Genomic DNA, 23,733 nt, shown 5'->3' on the forward strand with positions numbered 1-23,733 from the left:
CTTCAACTGTCTCTCTATACTGTGCAGATTTTCAGAGCTTGGTTGCAATAGCTACTCTGAATCATCAGGTGATTCACTCATCTCTATTTCTTTATGATTAACCATTGACACTTTATTTTACATCTCTGTGTGCCATGTTTTCCTAAATAATCCTTATCGTATACTTTGATGCCAACATTTGAAGAACGACCAACTTATTCTAGTCTTTGCAGATTATTTGTTCAAGAAAGTCCAGCAATAGTCAGCCCATCCGGAGATGTTAGACAGAATAGTATGCACAGTTCTGAAGCCCAGGGTTTCTGCAGTGGAGCACCAATGAGGCCTGCCTGCCTGGCTGCTGCTGAAAGCTGTCCAAATTCTGGGACTGCTGAAGTTGGAGAAAGAGTCCATTTAGCAGACTTAAAGCCTGAGTCTGTAAGTTCTCAGATGGCATTAAGGCGCGGACTGTAGGCATCTGTTTGAGGTACAGAGCAGAGGAAGTTTGCCTAGCCGTGGGGTCCAATGTACACTTATTTCCTTTTCCTTCTCCCTATCTTGGGTAAGGATTAGGGAGACCCAAGAAATCTAAAAGTGTCCTTCTTACATTTTCATTGAAACTTTGCTTATTATTAAACTACATCAAGTTCTATTTTTCACCTGTTATTAAAATTAATGTTTTTGCAAAGGGTGACAGGTAGCAATTCCCATTTTACCATTCTTCTTTGTTCCTCCTCCCTACTCAATGTCAGCAGCTCTCAACAACTTTTCCTTCTGCTCTATTCTTGAGTTTTTTTGTTTGTTTTTGAGATAGGTAGAGTCTTGCCATGTAGACCAGGCCCTGCCTTACAAATGCTTGGATTAAAATCATGTGCTACCACTCCCAGCTATGTTTTACATATAATATATATAAATGTATATTTCGAAAATATGTTTGTATTTATGTACACATATTTTATACAAGGCATTGTTACTCAGGGTAGACAGGGCCAAACTTACAAAACTACTGAGGTTCTGCCTCCCAAATGCTAGGCATGTACCACACAGCTCGGTCCCTGAGATCTGAACATCTGGAATTTCACTGATCTTACCTGCTTCTTTGCAAGCCATCAAATCTTGCCTACTACTGACCCTCTCTAACCTAGGTACCTTTCTATACTGTAGCAGCTATGGCCTTACTGTTTGAAGTAAAGCAAACATCTAATGACAGATCTCGATCTTTATTTCAAGACCGAAACATGCTTAAAATCAAAAAATAGGTTTTATTTTCATTTAGCATTCATATAAAAATTTCAAGTATGTAAAATGGTGCCAAGTGAGAAAATTTAAATGACAAATCCTTAAGTTATTACCATTACGCCATCGGTTGAGTTCATTTTCAAGCCACTGAATGGTGTTTCGTAGAGTCTTATTTTTTTCTTTTTCTTTTTCATACTTCTTTTTCCACTGCTCTGCAGTTAACTCTACATTGACACAGACTGTGTTCTTAATTGTTTTGGCCCTAAGAAATGCAATTACGGAAAAAGTAACATAATTAAGAGTAGTAGTTACAAAAAAAAAAAAAAAAGGATATGACAGTATTTTTTACTGACAAGCCTATTTAATATATGAATATATAGCTAAGTAACAACTTGTCCAAGATTATCTAGTTTTTTCTTAGAATAAACAATAAAAGATATCACACAGCGTATTGTTTATTCACAACCCAAATAAATTTCTGTCAGTCCTAAATCTTTGGTAACATTAAACAAACAAATCAAAACTAAGATTATATACTTATTTCCTCAACTCACCTTGCAAGGTTGAATTAATAAACATGTCATTATTGCAGGTCTAAGATAATGTTGTCATTAACTTTCCTACAGTAGCCATTTCATGTACATTACTTTGAGCCTGTTAAGTATGTCAGTGAGCTAAACACAGGCTCATCTCTCTCTCTCTCTTTTTTTAAAGATTTATTTTATTTCTTATGTAAAGTGTTCTTTCTGCAAGGTTGTCGTATGCCAGAAGAGGGCATCAGATCTCATTATAGATAGTTGTGAGCCATGATTTGGTTGCTGGGAATTGAACTCAGGACCTCTGGAAGAGCAGACAGTGCTCTTAACCTCTGAGCCATCTGTCTAGCCCCTAAACACAGGCTCATATATCTGACAAGCTTTAACTTTTTCATCTGATTCAAATGCTTACTTCATCAATGGGAAATTGAATTCCCACAAAAAATATGACTAAATTTCACAATTAATTTTAATGTCTATGAAAAGTTAAAGCTCATAAGTCTAAAATATGGATCTAATTTATATTACCTATGTCCTGATCTATGTGCAGGATCTAGTTCTCTGACAAAATGTATGGATTTGGATTTACTGAGTAGGAGCCATCTGACATTAATAACTTTCATGCATAAATGTCTTTAGACTTTGTTTTTTGTTTGTTTGTTGTGGTGGTGGTTGGTTTTTTTCGAAACAGGGTTTATCCTGGAACTCACTGTGTAGACTAGGCTGGCCTTGAACTCATAGAGAGATCTGCCTGCTTCTGCCTCCTGAAAGCTGGGGTTAAAGGTGTGCACCACCACCGCCCGGCTTAAGATTTTGTATTTCTTAACAACAAACCTTTGACCAAAGAGGAGTGTTGATTTTGTTTCCGACTCATTGTATGACGACGGAGAGCAACAGATGACAATGGTGGTCCTACAGTTGCCACCTAATGAATCTTGAAGAATTCTGGTCATTTTACTATCTCGATATGGAACATAGGTCTACAAATAAAAACCAAGAGAACACAAAACCAGTGGGTTTTTATACAATCAAATTTGTTCTAGAACTTTTCTTTCTGTTTTTTTTTTTTTTTTTTTTTTTTTTAAAAAGACAGGGATTCTCTGTGTAACAGCTTTGGTTGCCCTGGAACTTACTTGCTTTATAGACCAGGCTGGCCTGGAATTCACAAAACTCCACCTGCTTCTACCTCCTGAGTGCTGGGATTAAGTTATATAACTCTTAATCATCTGTTTGTGCCTTAAGCATTCTGATCAGATGTGCTTTCCCGGGTCTGGCTCATTTCGTTTAACTATTTGATTTCAAGATAGGAATTAGAATACACATACTAACACTAGCTCAGAAGACAGCACACAGACTCATTCAGTGACTCTTTCAGTTTTACATTCTGGCACACATATGGTCTCTATAAATAACTACCCATAGAAAAGGAAACTAACAGATATGTATACTCACACTGCCCTCTGCTAAAGCAGAAATGACATTGCCAAGTGCAGAAAGTGACTTGTTGATGTTCTTAGCTTCATCCAGCACAGCACCTTCAGCTCCAGTTTTACTAACCTATAAGAAAGAATACAAATAATGTAGCAAAGTTACAATTTAAGATAATTTTCTTTCAACTTTTCAAAAAATTGTCAATAAACAGCAGTAAAAAATTACAAAAGAAAACGGGTATTTATACTGCACACTTACTATTATCCTAAGAACTTGGTCAAATAACTAGTTGTATAAGAATGTGATTAAAGAAATATTAAATTTTATTTTTAGTGTATCTGTGACAATAATAAATTTACATGTGAATTTGTAGTTTTCATTTTTAATTTCTTTGCTACATTAGAAAATGAGAAACTGAAAATCACCTAAGCATAATGAAGATGTCTTAACTACTAAAAATAAGACACAGTTCTAAAACTACATAAGATATGGTTTAAAAAACAAGTATACTATCTAAATGGCTTCTAGAATTTTAAGATTAGAGGTAATCATTAATAATAGATAAGCTATGTATAAGACTCTTGGTAAATACAACCAGGTACATCGTTATAAATCAGAAGAAGCAAAATAGCATAATGGTCACAGAAGTCCATATTAAAACTTTTAAATATACTGATTTTTTAAAACAGACTAAGATTAGAATTATATAGGACCATAATAATAAAAGAAAAACCCCATTAGTACAACTGACCCTCCTATACCCATGTGTTGTGGAAGCAGTTGAAGATGTATTATGTTCATTTATGTTGTGGCATATTAGTTTAATGATGCAAAGACGTGTTGCATTCTTTTATGTTGCATGTATTTCACTCTGTGAAGCTCTGTTACTTTGCCTGTCTAAAACACCTGATTGGTCTAATGAAGAGTTGAACAGCCTATAGCTAGGCAGAAGAGAGAAATAGGCAGGGCTGCCAGGCAGAAAGAATAAACAGAAGAACAAGGGAGACAGGGAGAAAAGGAGGATGCCAGGGGCCAGTCACCTAGCCACACAGTAAGAAGAAAGAAAAGATGTACAGAAATAGAGAAAGGTAAAAGCCCAGAGGCAAAAGGCCGACAGGATTATTTAAGTTAAGAAAAGCTGGCTAGCTGGGCGGTGGTGGCACACGCCTTTAATCCCAGCACTCGGGAGGCAGAGGCAGGCGGATCTCTGAGTTTGAGGCCAGCCTGGTCTACAGAGCAAGATCCAGAACAGGCACCAAAGCTACACAGAGAATCCCTGTCTCAAAAAATCAGAAAGAAAAAAAGAAAAGAAAAGTTGTCTAGAAATAAGCCAAGCTAAGGCCAGGCATTCTTAAGAATAAGCCTCCGTGTATTTATTTGGGAGTTGGGTGGCAGGTCCCTAAAGAACAAATAATTACAAAACAACTATGCCCATGGACTCAGCTAACCAAGGATAAGAAGCATTCCAAAACAAATTGCATTTATATTGAACATATATGAACTTAAGTCTCTTGTCAACAGTTTCTGAACATTATAGTTTAACATCCATTTACATGGTCTTTACATTAGGTATTAGTAGCAATCTAGAGAATATATATAGAAGAATGTGTGTAGAGTCTATGCAAACACTACATCATTTTATAAGTGGCCTGAGCATCTGTGGATGTTGGTATACTCGTGAGGGTGCTGAGGGGTCCTAAAAACATTCTCCCATGATATCAAGGGACAACGGTACAACCAAACCAGAAAGGTCGTAGATAGAGGGATGGAGAATAAAGTTATAAGGGCATGTTAGCAAGTTCTCAGTAAGGACATACACCTTAATTCAAACAGTATATCTACTGACTAAATCAAATACAGCTAAATGACACCAACTTAGGAACAAGTTATCTTTCACTTATCATACAGAATTGGTAAATCCAATTTCCCAAGTTCTCAAGATGCAACAATAGGTAGGTAGCATATAAATTTCAATTTAAGGTAAAGTTTACAGAAATGGGTAAGTATCTATCAGAATTTCAAGCGGGGGTTTACCTTTTCACTGCCCGCTAAATCAACCAGATAAAGCTTTCCGCTCAGTTTCTGTTCCGTTTGCGTATTCTCTTGTTTCACATTAATAAGAAATATGCTGTGACTCCTAGAGCTATGTTCATTCATATCTGAAACGAAATTAGTGAGCAGCTATAAATACAGTTCCGCCACTAAAAATTTCCCCACATGCGTTATTTTATACTAGAACTAGCTTGAAATTGAGACTGCATTCTCCTCATGTAAGAATGACATGCCCTACCCGGTACTAACGAATACTACACTTACTTGTAACTGCTACGTGTCTGTTGGATTTCCCTTCATCTATGGTATCCATAACTTCATCTGGACTACATACAAAACGTTCTGTGCACCCCTATGGAATAATTTAAAAAGTATTATTAATATCCTTTAAAAAAATCTCTTACTGGGCTTTCTTCAGTAATCATTCTCTTTCATAAGTACCTTTACATAAGGAACACGGTTTTTGTCTTCATGGACTGAAAGGTTGGTCTTTGAAACTGAAAAAGAAAAGTTGGATTAGCAGTATTACCTAACCACTAATATCAGCTACGAAAGAAATATAAGTGGTAGGCTTCCCTTAGCAGCTCAACAGGAGGAAAACTTAAAGAATACATATTATCTATGTATTATTATAAAAAAGCAAGGCCTGGTAAGTGTACTAGGAGAGTAATCTAGGAACGAATGTGACAATAGAATGTAGGTCCATTCAAACTTCCACCACTCACATTTATAAATAAGAACACTAGGCCTGTGGGAAGGACGAGGAATCTAACAACTGAGACAAACATTTTGGGTTTAAGCCTACAACTTTTAGTTCGAAGCTCTCATTATCACTTAAGAATCCCATATGATGGCGGCTAATATTCAGGTCCTCTCCCAACTTCCCAGCTACAAACAGCTATTCCTTTACTTAATACATTTTGCTTGTCTTTAAAAAGAAATTTATAAATAGATGTACCCATATGCTGTAAGTTATCCATGTATAACATATCACTTCATGAAATTTCATCCATGTTATTGAGAATATCCATTACTAGAAGAGGAACAGGTGCTATTAAAATTAATTAAAAAAAAATTTTTTTTTTGTGCACTGACGTTTTGCACATATGTCTGTGTAAGAGTGTCAGATCCCCTGGAACTGGAGTTACAGACAGTTGTGAACTGCTATGTGGGTGCTGGGAATTCAACCCAGGTCCTCTGGAAGAGCAGTCAGTGTGCCCTTAACCACTGACCCATCTCTCCAGCCCCTCCTCCCTTAAATGCTATTAAAATTATTAGAGCAAGAATTTAACTTACCATCTAACAGGTCCCTTATCTTATCCAAATATATTTCAAAATATGAAACCTAAAGAAAAACAAAGAAAAAACTCAATCCACCAACATTACAACAGCTCGTTCACTTTGTAAACCATGCAGTCTAAGTGCCTGATATGCACACTAGGACATTACACCAGCTGCAGTTCACACTCTAATAGAAAGTGTGAGTTACTAGGCTGCTGAAATAATGGAAAAAGCCCATTTCTGTTTACAAATCACCCACAATGGACAGAACAGTTAAGTGTGGTGGGAACCTTGAAGCTTTGTAATCAAACTGCCTTTTGTACACAGAGAGAAGCTAAAAACAGACTTAGCTAACCAAGGTAGTCATTTAATGGCAAAGGAACTAGAGTCAGGTTGCTAACTAATGATCCTTCAACCTTATCTACCTCTAACAACTTTTTGAAACTGACTTTCAGGAAGCAGTTATTTTGGAAAATAACTTTTCCCACAGGAATTTACCTTAATATGAAATTCCAAATTTTCATCCATCGAGTAAATATAATTAAAAATATCTTGCACTATTCTTGGAATAATACCCATGCCTTCTGGATCATGTAGTTTACCCTGCATGGAAAGAAAAGCAGAATTCTTAACAAATTTTATGAGATAAATTAAAAACAAAACACTTTGACTCTTTAATAATATATAATTAATAGGATAAGAACTGTGACTGGCTTTTTTTGGTAGAAGTTGCTGTATAATTAATTTAAAATTTTCAACTATTACATGTAATATTATACAAGCATATACCAAGTTCTCTCTCTCTCTTTCCTTCTTCCTTTCTCTTTCTATGTCTGTCTGTCTGTCTGTCTGTCTGTCTGTCTATCTATCTATCTATCTATCTATCTATCTATCTATCTATCTAGGCAGGGTTTCTCTGTGTAACAAGCCCCAGCTGTCCTGGATCTTGCTCTGTAGACCAGGCTGGGCCTGAACTCAAGAGATCTGCCTTCCTCTGCCTCCTGAGTGCTAGGACTAAAGTGCGACCATCAGCTAGCCACCAACTACATTCTTTAAGTAACAGATTTAGATAATCTGCATTTGTAAAATAAACAGAAGATTTTAATTTCTTTCCATATAAATATACATTATTTTCTATACCAAATCAAATTTATGCAAGTGCTAGGAATGTCTTTATTTCTATTATTTTATAAAAAACAAAAATAAGTTGTCATTTACTTTATACAGTACATTTGGATAAATGATAAACCCAGATGGCCTGCAGCAGGGGCCAATCACAGGCAGTTTTCTAGGAGCAAAGTTAGAAAGGGCCAGCCATATCTAGTATTGAAGAGCAGAATTGAGAAAGGAGGGGACAATCTTATCAGAAGTGTAGCAGATATTCAGGAGATATTAATCACTTTTAATACCATCTACATTTTTTTACATGGTAGAAAAACTCATGTTTAATTATAAAATGTTCCTTATTTTACAGTAACACTAACCAGTAAGACAAAACTTCATAATATAAAATACAGGTACAGGTTACTACTCAAGCTCAAGAGCTAATTAGAACCCAACACTTAATTTGGTATCATTTGTATGAGAAAAGGCAATAAAGTTCAAACAAAAACATTTAAGCATGGTGAATTAACTGCAAGAAATTAAAATGGGTGGCTTATCTATGCTACAAACTATATTCAAGCACGGATTATGAAATGTTACCTCCATTGTGTGTGTCTTCCCAGATGATGTCTGCCCATATGCAAATATTGTTCCATTGTAGCCCTCAAGAACATCTATGAGAAAACAAAAGACCTTGTATTTCTGGGACTTTTTCCCTTAAGCATTGCTCTCATAATAAAGTACTTAGTTTAATATGTAAAGAGTTTATAAAGTAAGAATGCATGGAGAGATGGTTAGTTTTATGTCAACTTGACAAAAGCTAGGGTCATCTCATTGAAGGGAACCTCAGTTAAGAAAATATCTCCATAAGATCTGGCTGTAGGCAAGCCTATAGGTCATTTTCTTAATTAGTGACTGACAGGGGAGGGCACAGCCCATTGTGGGTGAGGCTACCTCTGGGCTGGTGGATCTGGGTTCTATTAGAAACAGGTTGAGCAGCCAGGCACAGGTAGTGCATGCCTGTAATCCCAGCTCTAAGGGGGTTGGGAGAGGGGGAGCAGAGGCAGGAGGCTGTTTGTGAGTTTGAGACCAGCCTGGTCTACAAAGTGAGTTCCAGGATATCAGGACTGTTACTGTCTCAGGGGTGGGAAGCAGGCTAAGCAAGCCATGAAAAGCAAGGCAGTAAGCAGCATCGCTCCATGGCCTCTGCATCCGCTACTGACTCCAGGTTCCTCCTCACTGCTTTTGATGATGAACTGGTATCTGAAACTGTGAGTGAAAAAACCCTTTCTTCCCCAAATTGCTTTTGGTCATGGTGTTTCATCACAACAGTAGTCACCCTAACTAATACAGATGGCTCAGTGGTTAAGGGTGCTTCCTGTTCTTCTAGAGGACCCAAATTCAGTTCCCAACATCCACATAGAGCAGCTCTACTCCACCTGTAACTCCAGCTCCAGGCAATCCAAGGCCTCTGACCTCCAGGGGCAACTGCACTCATTAGTGTGTGCACACCAGCACACCATACACACAGAGACTTTAAAATAATAAAAATAGGACTGGAGAGGTGGCTCAGAAGTTAAGAGCACTGGCTGCTCTTTCAGAGGCCCAGAATCTAATTCTCAACAACCATATGGTGGCTTACAACCATCTATGATGAGATATAGTGACCTCTTCTGGCATAAAGGCAGAACACTGTATACATAATGAATCTTTAAAAAATATATTTAGTAGTAGTGTTCTAAGTAATGATCCATATAAGCAATTATTTTCAGGCCTAGGTTACTTCCTGTGATCAACTAAATAAATTTTAAGATTCACTGCTTAAGATCAACTTACACTATAAAGCTCAACACTTCATTACACTTACATTCCAAAACTTTATTGACAGAAAAGACAAAAACCAGCCAGGCAGTGGTGGTACATGCCTTCAATCCCAGCACTCAGGAGGCAGATCTCTGTGAGTTCAAGAACAGCCTGGCCTACAAAGGGAGTTCTAGGACAGCCAGAGCTACACACCTAGAAACTCTGTCCCGAAAACCCAAAATCCAAAACCCAAACCAAGACAAAAACTCTGTCAATTAATAGGCATGTATGAATTAGCTTTACAATCAGGCCTAATTAATTTGCTAGCTAATCTCACAAACCCACCACCCATGAGATTTTCACACTCAATCCTGGTTTGAATGAGACTGGCCCCCAGAGGCTCATGTGTATTTGCATGCTTAGTCCCCAGTTGATGAGCTGTTTGGGAAAGATTAGGAAGATAGGTGGCCTTGCTGGAGGAGCTGTGTCACTAGCGGTTGGCTTTGAGGTTTCAACAGTCCAAGCGATGTCCACTGTCACTATCCCTACCCACTGCCTGCTTGCATGCAGATCAGAATGTAGCTCTCAGCTACTTTCTCCAGCACCATGCCATCAGAATGTAGCTCTCAGCTACTTCTTCAGCACCATGCCATCTGTGTGTAGCCATGTTCCCCATCATGATGATAATGGATTAACCCTCGAAACTGTAAGCAAGCCTCCAAATAAATGTGTTCTTGTATATGAGTTGTGTTGTAGAATATGTCTGTACACTGTGAAGATGTGTCTTTGCTAAGGCACCTTCTGATTGGTTTAATAAAGAGCTGAATGGCCAATAGCTAGGCAGGAAGAGATTAGGTGGGACTTCTGGGCAGAAAGAGGAAGAAGAAATGAGACACCAGGAAACACCAAGAGGAAATAGGAGGTACAAGATGGAAGAGAAGTAATGCCATGTGATAGAACATAGATTAATATAAATAGGCTACTTTAAGTTATGAGAGCTAGTTAGGAATAAGCCTAAGCTATAGGCCAAGCTTTCATAATTAGTATTAAGTCTCAGTGTCATTATTTGGGAACTGGTGGTACAAAGAAAAATCTTACTAGGAGTTGCCATGGTCATGGTGTCTCTTCACAGTAATATAGTAACTAAAACCCCAACTCAAAAGTAATTTTGCTAAGAAATTATTAAAGTCCTTGGGTACCCATTAACACGCAAGAATCTTAAGGAAGGATTGGAGGGGAAAAAGAGTTATCATGGTGACCTTTTCATGCCCAATTTTCAGGGAATTTAGTTGATTTTTGGGACCAAAAAAAGGGAGCTGTAGTATGAAATTATGTTCTATAAGAAGTAAAAATAAAAAAGACTCTGGCCAGCCCATCGGTTGCACACCTTTAATCCTGGTACTTAGGATGCAGAGGAAGGCAGATCTTTGTGAATTTGAGGCCAGACTGATTTATATAATGAGTCCCAGGACAGCCAGGGCTAGTAGAGACCTGTCTGGGGGGAGGGGAGTGTTGGGCAGAGTCTGCTGGAAATGGACAGTAAAGGGAGCAACTGGGGCTGCTTGGTTTTGTTTGTTTGCAGTGCTAGGGATTAAGGAAAGGCCTTGCCCAAGCTAGGCAAGCACTCTACTACTGAGCATGCTCAAAGCCCCTAGCTGTTTATTGACATTTTGGAAAAGGAAATAAATAAATAAATCCCAATACTGTACACATTCAGAAATAACATTAACGAAAAAAGAAGACATTACAGCCTGTTGTGATGGGTCCTATTTCATGCTCTCCCTCCTACTGATCTCAGCAGAGTATCAGAAGTTCAAGGCCATCCTGGACGGTTAAAAAAAAGACCTTGGGGACTGAGGTGGTGGAGGGGAAGAAGGCATTATTACTTAGTTCTCACTGAAGATACTTAATAAACTTCAAGTATTTGAAATTTTCCTTCAATTTTCTTGTTATTCTCTTTTCACTTTTTTATTTTTATTTTTTAATTTTTGCAATACCAGGGACTGAACCAAGAGTCTTGTATATGGCAGTCAAGTGCTGAGCTACATCCTTCAATACTCTTTTTATTTTAAGATAGCATTCTTTTCTGGTTTATTTATTTATTTAGTGGTACTGGAGACTGTTGCACAGTCATACACGCAGGCAGAATACCCAAGCACATAAAATAAAATTAAAGTATTTTAGAAATAATAGAAGTAAAATGTCCTTTCATGATATGACCTAAATTATCCTGCTACTTCATAATTGGTACTAAGTTAATATTTGTAGAGAAATGTCTACATAATACATTTGTCAGACTATATACAGTTGTATAACATTGGGGCAATAAATGCATATACTTAACACATCTGAGACTTAAGCACCATTTTTTTTTCTTTTCTTTTCTTGCCAGAGCTGAGGATTGAATCCAGGGCCTTGAGCTTGCTAGGCAAGCGCTCTACCACTGAGCTAAATCCCCACCCCTGAAGCACCATTTTTAAAGTTTTATATAATTACAGAGACTGAACTATGCAATGTTCAAATATTTACTAAGCACCCACTATTATCTATGTTGTTTGGGTGTGGAAAAGGCGTCAAATGCTAAGATTATATTTAAGTATTCAAATATGGCAATAGCAATTGCATTTTTATCAGTTAGGAACAGTATCAAGAGGGACTAGTTTTAGGAACTCTGAGGACCTACCAAAATGCATAGGTACTCAAGTCTCTTACACAGACGGCATGTTTGCATATAATCTATTCATATCCTCTCATTTACTTAAATCATCTAATCACCTACTAAATGTAAGCCAATGCTATACAGTTGCTACACTGTATCATTTAAGGAAGAATGAACAGAGTGGTGGGAGGGTGTCTATGTTTGGTATGGCATAACTTTATTTTTCAAAGACTTTCGACCAGAGGTTGGTGGACTTATGGTTGACTATAATAATTTTTCATATCTTCAAATCTACTCAACTTTAATTTTTGTATTGTTTTGTTTTTTGGCTTTTTTGAGACAGGATTTCTCTATGTAGCTTTGGAGCCTTTCCTAGAACTCACTCTGTAGCTCAGACTGGCCTTGAACTCACAGAGATCTGCCTGCCTCTGCCTCCTGGGATTAAAGGTGTGTGCCATCACCGCCCGGCTTCAGACTTTTTTTTAAATGTTACTTTCTAAAGATTTATTTATTATGTATATAGCATGTATGACTGCAGACCAGAAGGGGGCACCAGATCTCATTACAGATGGTTGTGAGCCACCATGTGGTTGCTGGGAATTGAACTCAGGACCTTTGGAAGAGCAGTCGGTGCTCTTAACCTCTGAGCCATCTCTCCAGCCACCCCCACTGTAATCTTAATTTAAATATTCACCTTCTATTACACCTGACTGACGGAGTCCAAAAAGCCTTTTGTTTTCTGGAACCTATAATCTATTAACCTCTCTATCAGTTTGTTTTGCTTTTTTAGAGACAGGATCTTATTATGCAGCCCTGGATGGTCTGAAACTCCCTAGACAGCCCAGGTTGTCCTCATAGTTTTGGTAATCCTCCTGTCTCTTCCTCCCAAGGGCTGACGTTATAGACATACCCATTATCCACCATCGTTTTTTCCTGTCTTTCACAGTTCCTCCTACTGAACTTCCCTTAGGTACCATGGTACACCACTATAAATGTTACATCGACAATATCCTCATTTCTCCTGTTTTTCTCTCTCCTGTTTTGTCCTTGCCAGGTAGAGCTCCAAATGGGTAAATTCAATTCTTCTGGAAGCTAACTTCAGTTGGGCCCTTAATGCTGCCTAGCAACGCTTCCACATGGCCCAATCCATCCATTTCATGACTGTTCCTAGAACCACCTCCCCATTCTTCACTCTTTGTGATGATTTTGACTCTTACATTCAATATGCAATATATAATTATTGTGAAAAGAATGTCTATAGTTTTCCCCATGACATTTATAAACCTGCTTTCTATCTATAAACTTAACTTTCTCTTGTTATTAAGATATACTATACTACCTCTGCTATGTAATTCTCACTTGCTTTTCTTTTTCTTTTTTCCTTTTTTTGGGGGGGGGGGGGTGGGAGCTGAGGATCAAACCCAGGGCCTTGCGCTTGCCAGACAAGTGCTCTACCACTGAGCTAAATCCCCAACCCCTCTTTTTCTTTTTTTTGAGACAGGATCTCACTGTGTAGACTCAGCTGGCCTGGAACTTACTATGTAGACTGGGCTAGCTTTGAGCTCATAGAGACTAGCCTACCTCTGTTGTCCAAGTCCAGGACTTAAAGACTTGTGCCACCAGGCCTGGCCCTTACTCATTTATTTTTATATTTAATCTCAACATGTCTGGTAAATATCATAAGGTTTTTGCTTCAAACTAAGCCTTATTTTTAGAACTATCATAAATATAATAATCATAAACAATTTAACTGTAAAAGCCCTTTGATGAAAAGGCATTTTTATAGTAAACATGAACTCCAGTTAAGCATTAAGCGTCCTCTCTGCTTTCAGAAAATAGAAAACTGGAAAATACTCTCATAGGTGTTACTTTTCTTTTAATCCTTACCAATCCCTAATAAACTCCTCCAGGGTTTAATAATGACTATAGTTAAGCCTTTGAGGAAGGAATAATGGAATAGGAAAAAAAGAGACTTATTTTCTAATTTTTGGAAATTTATCTAGCCACTTCATTCTCACACTGTTTCATTTCTATATTATTACCTTGGAAATTCTCCCATGAATAGTTAATAGAAACTCACTTTTCAAGAATATGCTTGTAACATAATCCCTGTAACAGCCTTAACTAGGTGCAATATATGAGATCATGGTCATTGAAAAGTATAATACATTAACTAATTGTATTCACATTTTTGTTACTTTAACTTTCTTCTAATTAATGTATGTGAAAGGGATATTAAAAAGAAAAAGCAATGTTAGATCACAAACGAAGTTTTACTTATTGTTGGGACAGAGTTTAAGTTAAACATATTTACCTTTAACAATTTTTTTTGCACAATCATTGTACACTTGCTCTTGAGATGTGCTTGACTGGAACACACGATCAAATGCGTAAGGTTTGGACTGAAAAATAAAAGCAAAAGAATTACACAAATTACAGATGAGTGGACATTTTACACCTCAAAGATGTCATGACATTCTTTAAAAATAAGCATACCCATTTCGGCTCTCCTTGTACCCAGGATCTATTCTGACAAGTACTGAGATTCAATTTTCTTTCTCTCCCCCTCCACTTGCTATCCATAATGCCACAGCCCTCCTCACCTTCTTTGAAAGCATTTTTGTTTTGAGACAGAATTTCACTAAATTGTCCAAGTTGGCCCTAAACATGAGATTCTCTTGGCTCAAACTCCCCAAGTAGTTTGGATTTCAGGCCTTTCACCTCCAGAACTGGCTTCCATTTTCAATATTAAAATCTTTGCAGATAAGAAAAATAGAACTTTTACAGGAACAAAAACTGTTGTTAATGACAAAATTAAAACAGATAAGCCTGTCAATTAAAATTCAGTCCTCTTTCCATAACTTTGATTCAGCTTTTTATTCTTTCATTTAACAAATATTTATGGAATGCAGATGTCATACCGACCAAGACAGATTCTGTTTCAGTGGAAGCTTAAGTAACAGTGGGGTACACATGACACACCTGAGTGACTACAGCACTTAACTGACCTGCTGAGAGTACACAGGAGAAGAGCAGAAGAACTTCAGACAGTCACAGAAAAAGCACCTGACTCACTGGCCCGCTTTCCACTATCAGCCATAATGCCAGCTGGGCTGCTGTGAGGAAGTAGTGCAGGCACTGCTAAGATGCTTCAAGAGCCCAGAGTCAAGAGGAGCTTGTAACACTCAAGAAACCAAAGTCTGAAGTGTCAGCAGCAAGGATCAAATGCAAATGTCAACCCAGTGAAAATGACATCATATTTTGAAAGTCCTTTAAACCTTGTGGATTCCTTATAGAAAGTAATATGAGGGCTGGAAGATGGCTCAGTGGTTAAGAACACTGACTGCTCTTCCGGAGAACCTGGGTTCAATTCCCAGCACCCACATGGCAGCTCACAACTGTCTGTAATTCCAGTCCCAAGGGACCTGACACTCATAATGCACATAAAATAAAAATAAATAAAAAATTTTAAAACAAAGGAAAGTAATATGAACATTGAGGACCACAGAAACCATACCTGGAGAAATACTTCGATAGTCTACGAAAGAGCCAGAAGCCTAGAAAATTTTTTAAAATTTGGAACATGGGGCCAGTGAGATGGCTCGGTTGATAAAGGAGCCTGCCACACCTGACGACATGAGTTCAACCCCGGGTACTCATGTTAGGTAGGAGGCCTAGTAAGTACTACTCTATAATGTTAAAGTTGTTTTTCCCTAGAAAAATATGACTGCTGCACATTTTGAGATCTAGCTTTTTCTCCTTTGAGAAAAACTAGGAGCAGGTGTTATCTAGAACTCTGTCCCTCTTTTTCTCTTCTTTAGAGGCCAGATCTCCACAATAACTACATTGTTCCTACTAGTGTTCAACCTATCTTAAAAATTAAACCTGGGGCTGGAGAGATGGCTCAGCGGTTAAGAGCACTGGCTGCTCTTCCAGAGGACCTGGGTTCAATTCCCAGCAACCACATGGTAGCTCACAACAATCTGTAACCAGATCCAGGGAATCTGGTACCCTCACACTGACACCAGTACACATAAAAATAAGCAAAATGTTTTTAATTAAATCTCCATAGGCTCACTAACAAATCTTCTTCTCTACTTGCTTCCTATTCTTTTTCAACCTATTATAACCTGACCTTTAAAGTCAATGCTCTCCCACTCACCCATACCCTGGCACTAACCTGACCTTTGTTACTAGGGATTTTTCAGTTCACAACTACCTTTCCTTGAAGTACATGCATTTTATATTTTGATTTTTCTTAATTAAAAAAACTAAATTACGGCTGGAGAGATGGCTCAGAGGTTAAGAGCATTGACTGCTCTTCCAGGAATCCTGAGTTGAATTCCCAGCAACCACATGGTGGCTCACAATCATCTGTTATGAGATCTGGTGCCCTCTTCTGGCCTGCAGTCATACATGCTGTATACATAATATATAAATAAACCTTAAAAAACAAAACAACAACAACAACAAAAAAAAAAAACCCCAAAAACAAAAACAAAAACTAAATTACACCAGGCGGTGGTGGCAAACACCTTTAATCCCAGCACTCGGGAGCCGGGGCGGATTCTCTGTGAGTTCGGGGCCAGCCTGGTCTACAGAGCGAGTTCAAGAACAAGCTCCAAAGCTACACAGAGAAACCCCACCTCGAGAAACCAAAACAAACAAATAAACAAACTAAAAAAACCCCACTAAATTACATTTATTTGTTTGTGAGCATGCACTGCACACACACATTCAGGACAACTTGGAGGAGTTGGTTCTTTCCAACCTATGAAGATACTCAGTATCTTGCAGATTTAATTCTTTGTGTAAAAGTAAACAAGCACAACTATCTCATTAGTATGTAAAATTGTATTCAACTTTAATAAGTAGTATCAAAGCAGTGTTTAAAATAATTTTACAATTATCATGTCTGATATTTGATCTGTTTTATATACTCATATACCCTAAGTACCATAAGAATCCCTTAGGCAAGTGGGAAAAGATTGAGAAGCCCTGTTCTACACACTTCTCTTTTCCCTCTGACTTTCTACTACTCCAGCCCACTTGCAACTGGTGGTCTCAGGACCCAGTTCTGGAGCATATAAAGTGATCTGCTAGGAGGCCTCTGAGAAGGTCTTACTTCCCTGATAAAAGGGACTACCCAGTTGGAACTGCTTTCTTCTTGGTGGAATTAAATCTGGAGCTGTAGCATCCATATTGCAAATTATAATCAAAAGTGAGTAACTAAGCATGACAGACTATAACAGCGGCTTGGAAGCAGCAGCAAGATGAACCTATATCTAAAATTTCTATCACATGAGGAAAATAAAGCTTTACTTATTTAAGCCCCACTTGTTTCCCCTTAGCAACTGGAAGCATTCCTAATGGGAAGAATGACTTCATCTGGGCATCAATTTAAAATGGTATTCACTTTGATTATTCTAAAAGTATCCTTTTGCTAAGATGCTACTGCCACATTAACATTCAATCCCATACTTATAGGTTTGTTAAGATAATTTGTTTGTCAAAACATTCTTTTTGGACTACAGTTCTAAGGTATTAATTTTGAGACTGGAGAGATGGCTCAAGAGTTAAGATCTCCTACTATTTTTCTGGGGACCTGAGTTTTGTTCCTAACATGTCAGGCAGCTTATAACAGCCTGCAACTACCTCCTGGTGATCTAATGCGCTCTCCTGACCTCAATGGGTACCTGCATACACACACACATACTCACATAAACCCCAACAAAAACACTAAAAATAATTTCTTTTACTACGTAAGGCAAATGTTATCATTAAAGACAGTCATGAATTTACTAACTGAATCTGGCTTCCTTGGAAGAAATCAAGACCTTGTGAATGAAAATTTCATAGTTAAGACACATCTCTATCTTTTGAATAAATTAAACAAAGGAAACCTATATATCAGTTCTTTAATTTTTTTTTCAGTTCACTTCTTTGATTTGAAATACACATTATACAACCTATAATTCTATGTTTTCAAAATTACTCTACTTTACAAGCTCTAAGTCACAAGATGCATCCCTATCTGACTTAGCCTTCAAGGGGATAAATCCAAGGAATGAGTTTAAGTGAACTGTATCATACCTTAGATTTCTTGAATGACTGCCATGTGAGGTTGCACAGATCAAACCAAATTTGGTCATGAAGCAGGGATATGCTACTGATAGGAATTCTGAACAGTGATATTTCAAACTGTAGTGTGTGCTGAATTTTCCTTACACATGAAGGTAAGTACGGATGTCTCTTTCCTCTCTTTCAGTTTTCACTCAAGGCAATCAAGGTTTAAATAGAAAACCAGTATTGACTTGTAAGTGCAAGTTATGTTTTGCTTGAGGTAAGGAAATGGACAAGATAATCTAATTAGTTTTAATTCTCTTCCAATGTCATGAATTATAGCAGGCTGGCTTAGGTTCTGGCAGCCTAAACAATATACTGTACAAGGAAATATGATTAGAAGACATTTAATCCTGCACACACAGATACAGGAATAATTTCCATGAACTTTTTAGCTTTGGGGTTTTCATCAAGTTCAGTGGAACATGTGGGGTTTTGTTTTTTGTTTTCTCTCTTGCTTTGTAAGTTCTCTAACTGAAATAGGATATTTCATAGTGTTTAAAGATTTTCAGGGAATAATTTGTTCCATTCAGTGTGGCATTAATGGCACTTTACCAAGTATTTATGTCACAAATAAAGCTAAAAGCTACATAAAACATACACAATAAGATCAAAAGGTTTGTTTATCAGAATGTCATATTATATGAAAATGATTGATTTTGAGGGCAACAAAAAATTTTGGATAAAATATTAAAAACTAAACTTATAAGAAAAGCAGTCTTTATTTCCTTTATGAGCAGTGATTATAATTACTATTAAGTGACATTATAAATGAACACAATCAGGTTTTAAATTTTGATTTGACTTAAAGAAAATGGACAAGACACTTAAAAATCATATTTAAAATAAGAGGAGGGGGAGGAAGGATTGTAGGAGTCAGAGGGGATGAGAACACCATGAGAACATGGCCAGTAGAATCTACCAAGCAGGACTCATGTGAGCTCACAGAGACTGAACTGTCAAACATGGGTCTGGGCTAGGTCCTCTGAATATACCTTATGGTTGTGTAGCTTGGTGTTCTTGTGGGACTCCCAACAACAGGAGTGGGGGTGTGTCTCGGGCTCTTTTGCATGCACTAGGGACCCTTTTCCTCCTACTGTGTTGCCATGTCCAGCTATGATAGGAGGGTTTGTGCCCAGTATTATTGTATCGTGTTAGGCTATGTTTGGTGGAAATCCCCTGGGAGGCCTGCTCTTTTTTTTTCTTTTGAAGGGAAACAGAGGAGGAGTTGATCTGGGAGAGAAGGGAGGTAGGGAGAGGAATGGAGGAAGGAGAAATTGTGGTCGGGATGTAATGTATGAGAGAAGAATAAAAGCTAAAAAATAATGATTTAATTTTACAAGTTATGCTGTTGAAATTCTCTCTTTCTTTCCAGTTTGTTTTTTGAGACAAGGTTTCTTTGTGTAGCCCTGGTGACCCTGAAATTCTTTCTGTAGATCAGGCTGGCCTCAAACTCAAAATCGTATGTCACCACCAACCAGCTGCAAGTCTCTTCTAAACTATTTATTTCTAATTTATCAAATATTCAGGATCCAATAAAATGAATAAATAAATCATGTTTTATAATTTTTTCAATCTGGTTCTTTGGCATAGGGACTTCCATTTCATTCCTTAAACCCTCTTATAAATTCCCAATAGGCTTTTAAAATAGAATTCACTAAAACTTTGAATACAAAGACTCCAGCATAGTATAATGTAAGAAACCAGTTCCTAAAATAATGAATGAAATATATTAAATATTTTCTTAGTGTCCTTAATGTTTCCCTTGGTTTTATAGTGTACTTTCCCCTATACTTTTTATTCACCATCTACCCAAAGTTTCTATTCATCACTTAAACTTATTTGTATTACTTACAGAAACTTTGAAACAGAAATTATGAAAATTTTTCCCAAAGAAAAGGACCTAGAAGAAATGTATTTTCTGTAGCAGCGGCTAGCTTTTGTCTCTTTGTGTATTATATTATATGCCAAAGTTGCCCACACTAGAAAATTACTTTCTAACTTAATCTCTCTCAACCCTCCCTCTCTCCCTGGGGTGTATGTGTGTGTATCATGATACATAGCCCAGGCTAAACTCATACTCGTGGGGATCCTCTTGCATCAGGAGTGCTACGATTAAGGGTCTAAGTTACTACCTCTGGCTTTTTAAAACAACAACAAACAAAAAACAGGCTTTCACAATCCTCTTGTCTCAGGCTCACAAGTGCTGTGATTACAGGTGTGTGAGCCACCAGAACTGAAGACATTTTGGAAATCCTAAATTTTGACATTCCAGACAAAATAATCTTAGTGATATTTATAGATTTGTTTAAATATGCACAAAACCCCAGAGAACTAAGACTATCTTAATACAAGTGGAAAATGAAATGCATCCTTATTGTCTAAACTACTGCTAAAGCTAAATAATCATAGATCCTAAGGAATAAGTAGCCTCAAGTTTGATAACTAATCCTGAAGTTTAAAGTTTCTACTGACTGCAGGCACAATACACACACACACACACACACACACACACACACACACACACACCTCTCCCCCACTCCCAGGCGCCTAAAGAAAAGGAGGATCCCTACACTTAACTTCCCTTCCTTACTATGACCTCATTTATAGCAAGAGCATCTTGAGGGCTTATTAACAAAGAACCGGCCTGACAGTCTTCACACAGCGGTAGCTGGTAGTGACCTAATGATTTCCTTTCTGCCAAAAGCCTACCAAGAGGATGTGGTACTAACACATTCAATCCAAAACTGAACTTTGGAAACCTTTGCATTAACACATCCATTAAAGAACTTCAGTACCATCTTCAGGCCAAAGCTTTCAATCGTCAGTGGTCTGCTTCCTGTGACCTCTCTGCCCTATGTCTATATTAAGTAGCCCAGATGATAGACTAAATAGAAAATCCCACTCAAGAAAGCAATAGGGAGTAAAAGCTGACATTCAACATTGAATCCTAGTAACAATGCACACGGCATCATCACTAATGGGGATTTTCTTTTTAGTATGGCTCGCTGTTTTGTATACAGGCAAACTCTTATTGACTTTTAATCTTTAATTCAGAATGCTGTTTTCAGAGAACTTGCAATGCTATACATGAAAAGATCTCTTTTAGGTTTCTCTAATAATCGATCACCTCAGTTATATTTTACACTACAAAGGAATATTTACTACTTCTCAGATAACCAAGATCAACTTTCTTCAAGACAGGTTCTAATAATGGTGACTTCCCCCGCCCCAACAAGGTCTTTACAACTCTGTCTCATTTACAGCTATCTTTCCTACACTGTTACCCCGTAAGACTCAGTAAAGAGTGAAATTCTAGACCTTTCTGACACTTATTTGGCCCAACCTGAATCCACTTATATCTACTATAACATTAGACATAATTACTCTAATTTCAAAGAAAAGCCACTAATTCTTTTTACAGGCCTTAATTTCCCACTTATTACTGTTAACATGCAAAGTCTAGAGGGTGAACGTTTGAGCTACAAGCATTATTGTAGCTGCTTTCCCTCTTCCCCTGGGATTTTAACTCTGGTAGCATGTTCCTTAAAACTAGGTATCTATTATTTACCGTACAGTACAGTTGGACCCATAGCTCAGTGTTCTGGGTGAACTCTGAATTCTTCTCAATTTGGAGATAGTGCACAACACCAACAGCATCAGGAACAATACACACATACACACACACACACACACACACACACACACACGTGTGTGTGCCCTAAACTAGCTCCTGGGACGTGGCCTCCAGAGTACCAGGTAGGGGAGTGTCCAGGCTAAAAGACAAGACACCTCCCCGCTGCCAGAGCTTAGAACTGGAGTTGGGGGTGACCCTCGAACCATCACGGAGTCGCCTGATCAGTATTCGTTCTTCTCTGGCCTTCTGAACCCACAAACCCGGCTCGAGAGAGCGTGCACTGCCCTGCTCCCTCTCGGCTCCGCGACAGGCCACGTCCCAGAACTCACCGCCCTTCCCGACCTCACGCGCGGTGGGGACGGGGGGACCACTCACCGCGATCATCACCGTGTCTTCCCCCTGGAACTTAGCGACATACTTGTCGCCGCGGTTCACCTCGGACTCGTTGAGAGGTCTGAAGCGACACATCACTTTGATGTTGCACTCCGCCGGGTCCGCCATCTTTCTGGCAGCCGGGGCCGCAGGCCGGGAGCCACTCCCCGCCGCTCAGTCTCGGGGTAAGCGGCGGGAGCCGAGGGGCAGGGGTCGCGAGAGCCGGGAGGGCCGGGCTCCGCAGAGCCGCGCGGGGGCCCCGGGCAGCGCCGGGCAGCGAGACCGAAGCGCTCTCGCCGGCAGCCCGCGCCCGGAGCTCACTTCCGCTCCATCATGGCGGCCATTGGCGGCGGCGCCCGCAGCGTCTCCGTGCTCCTCGGCCTCCCTCACCGGCCTCCGCAGGCTGCGGGGACTGGAGAGCAGCTCCTTCCTCTCTCCCCGGGAGGGGCAGCCGGGCCTACGGCTCGGCCCACTAGCCTATCGCGGCAGCTCGCCGGCTTCCCGGCCAGCTGACGCTCGAACCCTCCAAAGGCCACAGACCCCAGACCGGCGGCGGGTTGGGCGGGCTGGGCGGGCGGGAGGAACACTGCGCAGGCGCGGAGAGAGGCCGAGCAACCAATCATAGTCCGCGCCGGGCCGCTGGCCACCGCTGGCTCCACCTCAGCTGTAGGTTTTGGGATCCAGATCAAGTTTTCCTACGAGTTGAGGATCGCCGAGGCCGCTGCAGAATTCTGTACAACTCTGGAAGGCTCACTCATCTTTTTCTTTGGAGAAGTTTGTTTTAACCACTTAACAGTGTTGTTTAATTTAATATGACACCAGATCTCTAAAAGGAAGAGTTTGCTTTCATTTTGGCCTTAGAGGGGAAAATGATAACTGATGCACTGTTGGTTTTGTTTCTTTTGTAGATTGCTTTGCCAAAACTGGAGAAGATTTGAATTAAGGGTGGGGCATGGCCCGGGTGCAGCCGTACTCCCCATCCCCGCCCCCACCCCACCCCACACCACCCCCGCGCTGTTCAGTATGAATTGGACAGACATAACCAAGGGGAAGTTCCCAAAGAGATATGGAACAGCAGGGTGGGATGGAAGAAGAACCCCTCACTCTTCACCTTCAGCTACCCAGGGCTTGGCCATCACATGGTGGGTGGGGGGGCACAGCATCCCAGAAGATAATCCTTGAATCTGAGGTACCACTTCCCCACCACCTGGAAACTTAACCCAGCTGCAACACAGAGGAATGGATTGCTTAAGACTTTTAAAGTTCTAGAATCTAGGCCCTAGATTAATGTGTGGATTACATATCTAAGAAAAACACCGTGGAGGCTGGAGTTGTAGCTCTGGTATGGTGCTTGCTTAGAAAGCAGGAGGCCCTGGCATCGACCACCCCCTGCCCTGCAAAAACAAACAAATGTCTTGGCATTCTCTTTTCAGAAGATAAATACCACAAAAATTCTATGTGGAAAAGGCTCTGAGGTGCTACAAGGGGGGAAAAATCAATGACAATTAGAAACCTTTCTT

General features: G+C 39.2%; 1 protein-coding gene across 1 annotated transcript in view; it reads right to left on the reverse strand.

The window, feature by feature from the left end:
* Kif5b (kinesin family member 5B) overlaps positions 1-22,786 on the reverse strand; it is a 47,765-nt gene extending 24,979 nt beyond the window's left edge. The window contains exons 1-11 of the mRNA XM_036187582.1: positions 22,217-22,786; positions 14,396-14,483; positions 8,220-8,293; positions 7,014-7,118; positions 6,531-6,579; positions 5,676-5,731; positions 5,499-5,586; positions 5,217-5,341; positions 3,204-3,308; positions 2,586-2,731; positions 1,329-1,477 (exon numbers count right to left, since the gene is read on the reverse strand). Of these exons, the coding sequence (XP_036043475.1) occupies positions 1,329-1,477; positions 2,586-2,731; positions 3,204-3,308; positions 5,217-5,341; positions 5,499-5,586; positions 5,676-5,731; positions 6,531-6,579; positions 7,014-7,118; positions 8,220-8,293; positions 14,396-14,483; positions 22,217-22,342 (1,111 nt within the window). The 5' untranslated portion in view covers positions 22,343-22,786. The remainder of the gene's footprint in view (positions 1-1,328; positions 1,478-2,585; positions 2,732-3,203; positions 3,309-5,216; positions 5,342-5,498; positions 5,587-5,675; positions 5,732-6,530; positions 6,580-7,013; positions 7,119-8,219; positions 8,294-14,395; positions 14,484-22,216) is intronic.
* Positions 22,787-23,733: the final 947 nt, after the last annotated feature.

The sequence above is a fragment of the Onychomys torridus genome, chromosome 5 (assembly GCF_903995425.1).
Source record: "Onychomys torridus chromosome 5, mOncTor1.1, whole genome shotgun sequence".
NCBI lineage: Eukaryota > Metazoa > Chordata > Mammalia > Rodentia > Cricetidae > Onychomys > Onychomys torridus.